The sequence below is a fragment of the Cnephaeus nilssonii genome (genome assembly GCF_951640355.1).
Source record: "Cnephaeus nilssonii genome assembly, chromosome: 14".
NCBI classification, from domain to species: domain Eukaryota; kingdom Metazoa; phylum Chordata; class Mammalia; order Chiroptera; family Vespertilionidae; genus Cnephaeus; species Cnephaeus nilssonii.
Genome location: NC_137085.1, coordinates 66,238,015 through 66,251,203, shown reverse-complemented (window position 1 = coordinate 66,251,203; position 13,189 = coordinate 66,238,015). Strand labels below are relative to the sequence as shown.

General features: G+C 38.6%; 1 protein-coding gene across 3 annotated transcripts in view; it reads right to left on the bottom strand.

Annotated features, from left to right (window-relative positions):
* Window positions 1–13,189, bottom strand: part of IFT74 (intraflagellar transport 74) — a 110,156-nt gene that overhangs the window by 84,609 nt on the left and 12,358 nt on the right. The window contains exons 3-8 of one of the 3 annotated variants that reach the window (XM_079790690.1): window positions 11,556–11,691; window positions 8,537–8,585; window positions 4,989–5,087; window positions 4,783–4,843; window positions 3,956–4,015; window positions 2,613–2,674 (exon numbers count right to left, since the gene is read on the bottom strand). In XM_079790690.1, the coding sequence (XP_079646816.1) occupies window positions 2,613–2,674; window positions 3,956–4,015; window positions 4,783–4,843; window positions 4,989–5,087; window positions 8,537–8,585; window positions 11,556–11,691 (467 nt within the window). The remainder of the gene's footprint in view (window positions 1–2,612; window positions 2,675–3,955; window positions 4,016–4,782; window positions 4,844–4,988; window positions 5,088–8,536; window positions 8,586–11,555; window positions 11,692–13,189) is intronic. The other 2 variants (XM_079790691.1, XM_079790692.1) reach the window with 2 other exon arrangements.

The following is a 13,189-nucleotide window of genomic DNA, read 5'->3' as shown; positions in this document are numbered from 1 at the left end:
GCCTCAATTACAAACTACAGATATGAAGTTTTGAAACTGCTGACATTTTTAGAACAAACTTGTATATTTTAAGAACTATTTCTTCAACCAAATGAACCAAATAGAAATAAAAAAATCTATAACATTCTCAAACTTACAATCTGTGATTTATCATTTAGGATGAAATATCTATGAAACATGTACATATAATATTTACAAATCGTATTATGTAAGTGATAGGAGGGACCTGGGAGCCGCCGCTGCTCTGACCCACGAACGCTGAGGGGCGGGACCGGGCGCTGCCGCCGCTCCCACCGCACCTCCCGCCGGCCCCATTGGTCCCCCCTCAGCGGCAGCCAATCTGGCCATTGAGAGGCCACCCCAAGTCCCGCCCCCCAGCCTCCCGCCGGTCCAATCGTGGGCGTAGCAGAGTGATGGTTATTTGCATATTACCCTTTTATTAGGTAGGATTCTTTAGGTACCTAGAAGAGTATCCTACCTAATAAAAAGGTGATATGCAAATTGACCATACCATCGACACACCCACAAGCCACGCCCACAAACCAGTCAGAGCAAGTAAGCAAATTAACCCAACCAAGATGCCTACAGCCACAGAGGTTTCCCAGGTAACAGAGCAAGCCAAGCTTTCCGCGAGCTGTTGCAGGCCTAAGCCTCCACTCAAGCTACAAAGTTTCAATTATAGAAGGTAAACAAATTCAAACAGAAATGGCGGCAGAACGGAGCTTGAGATGAGAGAGCAGGCCAGGGTTGCCCCCGGCGACAGGGGAAGCAAAGCTTTCCGCACACCCTGGCCGGGCCCAGCCTCCACTTAAGGCTACAAAGTTTCAATTATAGAAGGTGAATTAACTGCCACAGAAATGGCTGCAGGCCATGGAGGGAGCAGCAGGTTTGGCTCCGCTCCAGGCTACAAAGTTTCAATTGTAGAAGGAAAATAAATTCCAGATACCAGGGCCTCCGCTTGGGTTGCCAGGGGGCATGGCTGGCCTGCAAACCACCACAGGCCCCTCGCTCAGGCCGCCCCATGCCCCAAGGGAACCCCACCCTGATCTGGGACACCCTTCAGGGCAAACCAGCTGGCCCCAACTCCTGCACCAGGCCTCTATCCTATCTAATAAAAGAGTAATATGCAGATTGACCATCACTCCAACACACAATATGTCTGCCCCCATGTGGTCAAAGATCCTGCCCCCATGTGGACACAAGATGGTTGCCACAAGATGGCCAGCAGGAGAGGGCAGTTGGGAGGCACCAGGCCTGCAAGGGAGGGCAGTTGGAGGTGATCAACCCTGCAGGAGAGGGCAGTTAGGGGTGATCAGGCCGGCAGAGGAGGGAAGTTGGGGGCAAACAGGCTGGCAGGGGAGCAGTTAAGCATCAACCAGGCTGGCAGCGGAGTGGTTAGGGGGTGATCAGGCTGGCAGGCAGAAGCGGTTAGGGGCAATCAGGAAGGCAGGCAGGCAAGCAGTTGGGAGCCAGCAGTCCTGGATTGTGAGAGGGATGTCCAACTGCCCGTTTAGGCCCGATCCCACCGAGCAGTCGGACATCCCTCCAGGGGTCCCAGATTGGAGAGGGTACAGGCTGGGCTGAGGGACAACCCCCCTCCGTGCACGAATTTCGTGCACCGGCCTTCTAGTCTTATATAAAGTAAAGTAAATGATAACTATTTGCACTAAATAACAGAACAACAATAACAAAAAGGAAAGTTTTCATGTAAGAGCTGGGTCACCAGGAATATGGAATTTTCTTTGTACAAGGGAAGACACTTCCAGCATATGTAGTTGTTAAGACAGCATTTTACAAGAGCATCAAATAATGGAGGGGGGGGAGAGGTTTCTTTGTTTTTGATCAACACAAGAATTATATTTATCTTTCAAAAGTTTTATTATTATATTTTAACATCCTAGTTTTCATTATTACTGTACATGCAGAGGTAACATGACAGTATATTTGGTATTACAGAATTTTGGTAATTTTGGTAAATTGAACTTCCCAACCTCCAAAACTGTGAACAATAAACTCCTGATGTTTATAAGATACCCAGTCTATGATATGGTATTATAGCAGCCCAAGTGGACATCCACTTATTGTTTTGTAGGCATTAGTGTCACTGCCATAATTCCCTTGGTATTTAATCTTTAACCAGTTATATATAAAGATGCACATATAATCTAAATCTATGACATGGATTTAGTTTAGTTATTATCAATTAATAATTGGATAATATATGAGATAATGAAATACAAGTAATGTGCCTTTCATTAGACTGGGGTTTAAATCTCATAATTCAAATTAGTTAAAAAGCCCAGGTTAAAATTATAAACCATAGAGATAAGGATGTTTTGATTCATCTTAAGACTTTTAAACTCCTAGAAGTAGAAATTATAGCTATCTAATCTATATAGTGCTTTTATCTGTACAGAATTTCAGTACTTAATAGTAAATAAAGATAATAGCTGTGTAAATAATAATTTGCATTGCAAATATTCAACTTTTTTAAATTAAAAAATGCAACAGGGAAAAACAAGAAAATCTGTAAGGAAGTACATGACTCAGAAGTTAAACTACCTAATACGACTCACTTATAAATGTTTTATTTCTATATTGATTGTACTTACGCTTGTCTTTCTGTAAATATGATATCCATACTTTGTGTTTCTCGATCATTTTGAGCTTTAAGCTAAATAAAGAGTTAACACAAAAGTGAGGGATAAGAAATTGCCATTTAAATCAAACTATTTAAAGGTTATTCAGATTGTGAACTAATTGAGAGATTATTATAATAATTCTAATGCCACATGAAAAATTTTTAAAAATATATAGTATTTGTTTCAATTAACAAATCACCATACCAGATTTTTTTTAGTCTTTTTCACAGGCATGGTAATCTCACATCAAAAGTATTCATTTTGTCAAATATTGCAATGTAAACTTAATTTATGAAATGAAAATCTCAAGTATTTATTGGGTGTTCCACAGTTGGTTAATAATATGTTAAATTTAGACCCAACACAAATTTTATTCTTAAATAATTCAGCATTTTACCTGAGCACTCCTAATTGACTCTACCTGTAAATATTCAGTCTAGAATTTGGACCTATCCCAAATAACTGACAAAACACATAAAGAAGTTTTTACTTTTTGCATTTGGCATTAAAAATAGTTTTCCAATTGGGACTTCTGTGTTCTAAAAGCCAAGAATAATTTCACTAAATTATCATGCTTTTAGAACCCAATTTAGAAAAAAGTCATTTTATAAATTCTACTAGAGGCCCGATGCACGAAATTTGTGCAAGGGGCTCAGCTTTTGCAGCCGCCACGGCTTGCCTCGGCCCTCACAGCCCAAGCTTTGTCCAGAAGGTTGTCCGGCTGTCCGGTCTAATTAGCATATTATGCTTTTATTATTATAGATGGTTTCATAGAACTTTGAATGTGTAAATAAATGATAAGCTATGTAAGTTATAAGTTGCATGTTATTTTCATCCAAGTGTTTATAATTAAAATAAACTAGCTGCTAACATCTCATTTACCAATCAAAAGTAGTATTAATGTCTGACATCATGTAACTATTTGTTTTTCCCACTTTCTTATAAAACTCTATACAGGTGCCATAATATGTCCACTGAGTACTCAGCTCCATTTATGCAAATATTAAATCAAATTAATTTATATGCAAACTAATTTATATATAAGAAAATGTGGATGGGACTCCCTAATGCTAAATGCAGGACCTGTTAAAACATAGCCTTTTGAAAGACACTATGGTGTCATCCACTTGGGAGAGCCAGTGATCAGGAAAATAATTTTAAAAGCACAACTAAAGAACTCAATAGTGGTATTTGGGATCAGAGTAATACCTATCTCTAAGGTCCATAAGGTTTCATCAAACTATTTCTAGCTATAAATGTTTTGTTTTGGAGGATATGATCTAAATTGATCTACAGCTCATAAGTTTTCTTACCATGTTGTAATCATTCATTACTTCTTCCATTTCAGTATTGGTATTAAGTTTATCTACCAACTAAAAATAAAAATACACAAAAAAATACATTCTATTAGTGTATAAATTTTTCTTAATCCATCATATAGGTATTCAATCTTACAAATAATACTCATCTAAGTATGAATACTTACAAGTATTTTATCTTCTAAGATAAAAACAAATAGTAAGCTACCTAAGTAAGCATACACTGTGCTTTTGGCCAATCAATAAACTACATTTTTAGGAATGTAAAAAAGTGAGCAATAATGAACTACTACTGTTCCTGCAGATAGTACCTTGAAGAGTTTTGCCTGCTCTGAGATGTCTGAGCTTATAAAGAAAGGTCCAGAGAAGACAAAAGTTTGGAGAAGATCTCTCTTTCTCTAACTACTCCCCAGACCCTTCCCTCCCTCCCTCCCCTCTTCCCCAGGGGAGATGGATGTTAACTGATTATAAATTACACCAGTAAAAATGTAAATAATTTATTAATTTTTTTTATTGACTTTTAGAGAGAGAGAGAAGGGAGAGAGGAAAAAAGAAAGAGAAGAGAGAGACGTCATTTTGTTGCTTCTTGTATGTGCTCTAAGCAGAGATCAAACCTGCAACCTTGGCGAATCAGGACAGCGCTCTAACCAGATGAGCTACCAGGCCAAGGCCACAACACTTTCATCTCTACACTTTCTATAGTTTTAATCTTTTACAATATGCATGTATTCATGTATTATTTGGTATTTAAAATAACACATTTTTAAGTGGTAAAAGGAAATTAAAATATTCAAAGAAAATCTCTATGAAAAAGCAAATACCATGTTGTAGTCTGCTAGTTGTCCTTGAAACTCTTTGATTTCAACAGCTAAAGTCTCAGCTCTGCAAGCATAAAATAAATACTCATAAATACATAAATAAACAAATGAATATTACAAACAAATTCAGTATAAAACTCCTGAAATATATCACATTAAATGCTACTGATAAAAAAGATCTTGCATATTTTAGCTGCAAAATTACTCACCTCTTTTCATATGACAAATAAACTGAATTCTCTTGATTGTACATTTCTATTTCTTTCTGAAGTTTATTAATTTCTGTTGTAAGTTCATTTATTTTACTTCTAAATGAAAAGAAATAAGTCAGCAATACTTCTAGTCAAGAAAAGACTTTCTAATCAAACAAAAAAACTTTTCATAAATGTGTAATAATATAAATGGTTTTGTGAAATTTCACTTAAAAATAATTTAAGTGGCTTATTTAAGAATGAGGTATATCCCAACGGATAAAAAGCTAACATAGATTCTCTACTCAATAAGAAAGATGACAAAGGACCAGAATGGAAACCTGGTCAAACTGGTACAATCTAGAGACAGAAGTAGATGCCTACGTGTCACTCTCACAGCTCCTGCTTCCCTCTAGGACAAGGTGTCTCAAGAGTGAGATAACTAAGTAATACCTTGGCATGGGGTGAGGGGACTATCCTCTGCATTGTAGGATGTTTAACAGCATCCCTAGTTTGGATGCCAGTTGCATATCCTCCGAACTTCAATTATGACAACCAAAAATGGGTCTAAAAATTGGCAAATGTTCCCTGGGGAGCAAAATCACCACCAGTTGAACACTGCTCTAGAATCAAACAATTACACAAGTAGCTAGAACTACTCTTCTTTGATGCAGAATCACAAATCTTGGAGAAGAGAGGCAATGCAATGATGACAAATGGCTTTATTTTGTTTCCTTCTTTTGAATAAAAAATGGCTGCGTATCAAGAGATGCTATACAATGATGGCCTCTTTTTCTCATTGATGTTAGCTTCAAGGGTAGATGGGGAAAACACAATTCTCTTTATTCTAGAAGTTGGAGAATCAAAAAGCCTCACGTAATCGAGAAAACAATCAAGAAGGACTAAGAGAAAAATGAACTTTTAGGACACAATAGAAGGATTAGGTGAAGTGGAAATAAGAGAGAAAGAAGGTATAGATGAGGAGCAAAGAAGAAAATAAAGTAAAATGGGAAAATGGAAATAAGATAGTAGGACATCTGAGAAGAGGAAAAAGGTAGGTAGAAAATAAGACATATGTTCTTGATTTAGAGCTGCATAGAGATATATAACAAAGCTTAGGAATTAATTAAAATTAGGCCACATTTGTAACAACTCACCAAATCCACAGGGTGTCCCAAAAACATGTATACACACTTTAACCGCTGACAGCTCAATTGATGTTTCTTTCTTTTCAGCCAGACTACCAGTAAGCTTTGAACAAAGAAAATTCATCCTAAAATGCTACTGGAAGTTTGAAAATGCAATTGAAGTACAAGCACTGCCTTCATAATTATTCAAAACTAGAGGCCCGGTGCACGAAATTCGTGCCCAGGGGGTGGGGGGTGTCCCTCAGTCCAGCCTGCACCCTCTCCAATCTGGGACCCCTCAAGGGATGTCCGACTGCCTGTTTAGGCCCGATCCTACTAGGCCTAAATGGGCAGTTGGACATCCCTCTCACAATCCAGGACTGCTGGCTCCCAACTTCTTGCCTGCCTGCCTTCCTGATTGCCCCTAACCGCTTCTGCCTGCCAGCCTGATCACCCCCTAACCATTCCCCTGCCAGCCTGATTGATGCCTAACTGCTCACCTGCCAGCCTGATTGCCCCTAACTGCCCTCCTCTGCAGGCTTGATCGTCCCCAACTGCCCTCTCTTGCAGGCCTGGTCCCTCCCAACTGCCCTCCCCTGCTGACCATCTTGTGGCGACCATCTTGTGTCCACATGGGGGCAGCCATCTTTGACCACATGGAGGCAGCCATCTTGTGTGTTGGAGTGATGGTCAATTTGCATATTACTCTTTTTATTAGATAGGATGGAGGCCTGGTGCACGGGTGGGGGCCAGCTGGTTTTTCCTAAAGGGTGTCCCAGATCAGGGTGGGGGTTCCCTTGGGGCGTGGGGCGGCCTGGGCGAGGGGCCTGTGGTGGTTTGCAGGCCGGCCACACACCCCCGGGGGACCCAAGAGGCCCTGGTATCTGGGATTTATTTATCTTCTATAATTGAAACTTTGTAGCCTTGAGCGGATGCCAGGGCAGGCCAGGGCGGGCGGGAAGCTTGGCTTCCTCCATCGCTGGGGGCAATCCAAGCCTCCTGCTTGCTCCAGCTCTGTGGCTGCCACCATATTTGTTGGGTTAATTTGCATACTCACTCCTGATTGGCTGGTGGGCATGGCTTGTGGGTGTAGCGGAGGTACAGTCAATTTGCATGTTTCTCTTTTATTAGATAGGCTGTGTATACATTTTTTGGGGACACAGGCCCCCCCCAAAAAAAAATGTATACACACTTTAACAGCTGATAACTCACTTACTTTTCACTTGTTTTCAGGTTTGACTGATTTAAAATAAAGGGTGAGGCCAGAATAAGCTTTAAAGGTTTATCCTTTAGACTTTTTTATGAGGTTACATAAAAGATAAAGTTTATGGTACAAAACCGGCAACAGTTGACAAATGGAGGGTGCACAAATACCCGATGAAATGATTCTTTTTTTAAAAATATGTTTTTATTGAATTTTTTGTTTTGTTAATCCTCAACAGAGGACATTTTCCCCATTGTTTTTCAGAGAGAGTGGAAGGGAGGGATGGAGAGAGAGAGAGAGAGAGAGAAACATCGATATGAGAGAGACACGTTGACTGGCTGCCTCCTGAACACACCCCAACCAGGGGACAGGGAGCAAACGTACAATCCAGGCAAGTGCACTTGACCAGGAATTGAGCCCTCAACCCTCCAACCATTGAGCCATACTGTTTTTATGGATTTATTGTTTTTATGGATTTTTTTAGAGAGAGGGAGAGAGAGAAACATCAATGTGAGAGAAACATAGATCAGCTGCCTTCTGCATACCTGCTCCCACCCCTCCACCAGGGATTGAGCTCACAACCTGGGCATGTGCCCAGGCTGGGAATAGAACCAGACCTCTTGGTGCATGGGTCAACACTCAACCACTGAGCCACACAAGCCGGGCCAAAATGATTTAGGATATTTGCAATTCCATTGCTTTACATAATCAGCAGTGCCTGGACCAGAACGGTCATCAGTTTGAAAACAGGCATTAACAAAAAAAATTATTTATTTCTGTAGATTTTTTTAAATTATTAATAACACTGACTTTATAATCATTCCAAGTGCGTATACATTTTTTGGGACACCCTATATATTTAGGTAAAACTTTGTATTAAGTAATGCTTACAAGTAAATACATATATATATATATTCATTTTCTTGTTAGATGTAACTGGTGACATTTCAATAGTATTTCAGAACAAGTAGTGAAAGAAGCATAAAGTATTATTTTTATCATTAGAGATTTTAAAAAGTGAACTTGAAATATATAGCTTACATGCAAATACATAAAATTTAAAATCTCAGCCTAATTGCATTATACATGTATTTTGTAATACAGCCAAATTATCCAAAAATTACGTTAGAACACAAAATAATTCTTATAAATCAACATATACCTAATTATCTTAATAAGTACAACAGTTAAAACTTCATGTAATGCATAGAAAAAAACACATTTATTTAACATACCGAAGAAGTCCAAGATAGTAAGATTTGTCTAAAATTTGCCTCTGGGGACCTAAAAAAAAAAAAAATGTTTTTAAGCATTAGTATTCAGTTTGGAAATGCCACCAAAACAGCAAATCAAAAGCACAAACAAAATTATACTACACAATTCTCTGACAGTCCTCATGAATGTGCCAATAAATCAGATAATCAAGAAGAATCATGGAAATGGAAATGAGAACTAATATCTTACCATTATCCTACCTAATAATAGAGTAATATGCAAATTGACCATACCTTCGCTACACCCACAAGCCACGCCCACCAGCCACGCCCACCAGCCACGCCCACCAGGAAACCGTTGCAGGGACTTTGGGGTGCGGCGGAGCCCAAGGCCGGGAAAGCCTCGGGCGGAGGCTTTCCCGGCCTTGGGCACCAGCGGGGAGCCTGCACAGATAGCAGGCAACCACCGGGGGTCGGCTCCTACGATCCTTAGCAGGGACGCTGGGGTGCAGCCAAGCCCAAGGCCACCGCCCGGGGCCAAGCCCCGACCCTGAAAGAAGGCAGAAGGCGGTGGCCACAGCCAAGGCCTGGGTCCCCGGTGCCGGCAGAAAATTGGTACAGGCAGCCAGGTGAATGAAGGTCTATTGCACGAATCTTCGTGCAAACGGGCTGCTAGTGATATAATAGAAGCTTGAGTTAAGCCCACAAAAATGGGCTTAAGACACAGGTTGACTGAATGGAAACTGGGTCAAAGAGAGTCTATAAAAGGGCTATCAAAGAGAACTTTCTGCAATAATGAAAATATTCTATATCAGTACTGCCCAATAAATGAATTACCTGGGATTACCAGCACTTGAAATGTGGCTGGAGCTATTGGGAAACTCAAGTTTTATTTTACTTAATTTTAATTAATTTACATTTAAATAGCTACATGTAGTTATTGGCTAGCATGATGGACAGTGCAGATTTAGACTGAATTTCTCAATGCAAGTAAGAGATGATGATTTTTCATAATTTGTCTCAGAGACGTTTTTATACACATGATCTTATATTTCAGAAAGACTACGGAAAGTACTCCTAGGTTAAATGTCCCAAATCTTGAGACAGATGAAGTGCCCTGCAAGGTGTGAGGTGTAAAGCTAGGGAGGTCTTAGCAGAGGAGAGAGAGAGAATGTCTTATTAGAATGGGAAATGGGGCACTAGAATAGGTCAGGACAAAAATCACAACAGATGGCGGTAACAATAAAAATGTTTACGCAAGGCTTTGCAATATATTGGTAGAAACTGACTAAATGATATTTGGTCCTGTTTTGAAGGAGAAATTAATAAAGCATAAATACTTACTGAATTATTTTTTAATCTTTATTGTTGAAAGTATAACATATGTCCCTTTTCCCCCCCACTGACCTCTTCTAGCCCACCCCTCACCCCCACCCCCAGGCCTTCACCATACTATTGTTTGTGTCCAGGGGTTATGTATACATGTATACAAGTTCTTTGGTTGATCTCTTTCCATCCACCCACCCTCCCCTACCTATTTTTACTGAATTATTTATAGAATTTCATATGTTTCTACCTTTAATGTTTAATAAGTAATATTAAACACCCAAACATTTCCATGAATAGGGTTTTAAAGACTAAACAACTACATAATTTTGACTCATTTTTTCACAGTATTGATTAACCAAGCATTTCTAAATAATCTATTGGTTTTTAATATTTCGTGAGCTAAGTTTGTTATAATACAAGTAAGAAAATGAAGTCTTCTGAAAGGCATGACATACTATATTATAAAGGGTATTATGATATCTTATAGTTAATTTTGTACCAGTAAAATATCTTCATTCCTGATAAGTCCTTTGCCACAAATATAGAAAATAAAACAGTTCACCATGCTTTTATATACATATACATATACATATATATATATATATATATATATATATATATATATACACACACACACACACACACACACACACACACAGACCAATTATTTGAATCATAACATACAGTGTATAGTTATGCCTTTTTTTTTTTTTTTTTTTTTTGCTGTTTTTGGTTATGGCTTTCTACACTCATAGAGAGAAGCATAATGAGAGATGTGCTATAAATCTATGGTAGCCTCATTTCTTACGTATTGTAATGCAGTGTTAATTATTAGAAAAGTAACATTTCTTGATCCTCATACACAAATATCTTAATAATGTAATTTTTATATAGAAACAATAAAAAAGTATTTCAGAATATTTTCATAGAGTACTAGAAATCTAATTTTCATTCTTAAGCTTTTCTTCAATTTATTTCAAATTTCTTGAATTTGTAGCAAACCTCCATGTTTAGAAATGAAGATCAAAATACCTCACGTATGTAAACTAGAGGCCAAGTGCACAAAACTCGTGCACTGGAGGGGGGAATCCCTCAGCCTGGCCTGTGTCCTCTTGCAGACCAGGAGCCCTCGGGGTATGTCCGACTGACGGCTTAGGCCCACTCAGGGAGGGCCTAAGCCAGTGATGGGCAACCTTTTGAGCTTGGTGTGTCAAACTTCGCCAAAAAACTGAGCATAACTCGGGTAGTGTGTCACTTTGAGGAAAAAACATTATTTTGCAAATGTTTCATCCTCAGGAGCAGCAAATGTTTCATCCTCGGCATGCGGCCGCCTAAGCGGCTGCGTGTCATCAGAAATGGCTACGCGTGTCAGTGCTGACACGCATGTCATAGGTTCGCCATCACTGGCCTAAGCTGTCAGTGGGACATCCTGAACACTGCTGGGGAGGTGGGAGAGGCTCCCGCCACCACTGCTGCTGGGCTTGCCAGCTGTGAGCCTGGCTTCTGGCTGAGCAGTGCTCACCCTGTGGATTTGCATAACAGCCTTTTATTATATAGATAACTCTCCAGCTCATAATGTTATTCTCTTATTTTGTGAATCGCAGAATAAGAACTGAGTAAAACTGCCTCTTTCACTCTGTAATTCTGATTTAGTAATATGGTACTACAATATTTCTTATACAAAATGTACTCATCTTCTTAAAATAGATACCTTTAATCCCAGTTTTCATTCCACTCAAACCTTGTTGTGTTACTGGACGATCTGCAACTTTAATCTGAGAAGACAGAACTCCTCCTGTCCCTATGAGGCCACCACGGGAGCCTGGTCTTGCAGTTCCAGGTGATATCTAAATAACAAACAAGATTTCACTTTTAATAAACTAGAAAAGCACTGTAACTCTTACTATTAAGACCAAAAAGAGAATATTAAATTTTAGTTTGACATAATTTGTAAAATAGTCCCATATTTTTTGTTTGAAATATAAAATAGTGTTAAGTAAAATTCTTTAAATTTTAAATTTCTATGTATAGACTTCATAATACTTCAAAACTGGAAAGGAGTTAAATGTCCAGATATTTTTCCTCATATAACCATAGATTAATAGCTAAATAAGTTGTAGTATATAACAAAATAGTTTACAAAAAAGTATTTTATAATTTCATTTTGTAAAACAAAAAGTCTGGAGGATTATACAAAAAAATAGTAACAATGGTTATCTCTATATAATGATGTTATAGTTAATTTTTATTTTGTCATCTGGTGTTTTCAGCATTGATACAGAAAGTAAATATTACCTTTAAAATCAGAAAAAAATTTTCACTTTAAAAAAAAATTAGATATAATCCCATCACAAGATAGCCCCGTATGAAAGGGCTTAATTCATTCAGCAAGCATTCACATTATTACTTCAGGTCTACAAAATCCAATATAACACTACACACCCTGAGGAATGAGCAAGACTCCCTTCTTGTCAGTGCATATAGTGAGCACGGGCATGGGAAGGTATAAAAGATAACCTGAAAGTGCTCCAAGTTATCCTTCTTTTATCTTCCTTTTCCACTTTTCTTTTTCCCGCCTCATTTCCAAACAGTAAAGTAATAAATTAAATATGTAGTAGAAATTTTATACTGAGGTTGGATACAACCACTGTCATTCATTTTGATTGTTTTTAATTGTTAGCTGGTAGCCTCTAATCCTATCAGCTAACATAGTTCTTAAGTGATTCTGAGGATTACTTGGTAATTATTTTGAGTACAGGAGTCCAGCAACAGTGACACATTCCAGAAGAAATTGGTTGGACACAAGAACACTGTCAACAAATTCAAATGAAATTAATTCAGGCTTATTGTGAATGATCTTGTGAGAGAATGCTAAATCTCTCCCTGGGTAATTCTTTTAAATAATTTCCTCTTCAGCTCTATGTGAGCATAATCGTGACAGCTACTCAAATAACTATGCAACTTTTTAAAAATTATCCAGATGAAAGTATAAAGAAAGTATAAATTAAAACTGCACACATTTAAAAAAGCAAAGAGTCCTGACCGGTTTTTCTCAGTGGTTAGAGCATTGGCCCATGCACCCACGGGTCATGAGTTTGATTCCGGGTCAAGCACATGTACCTTGGCTGCAGGTTCCCTTTCTGATAGGGCCCTGTTCAGGAGCCAACCAATCTATGTGTCTTTCTCACAGCAATGTTTCTCTCTTTCTCCTCCTCCTCCCTCCCTTGCCCTCTCTAGAAATCAATGGAAAAACTATTCTCAGGTGAGGATTTAAAAAATAATAATTAAAAAATTAAAAAATGAAATAGATACACGTGTATTCACATGGAAATATATTTATGGTAT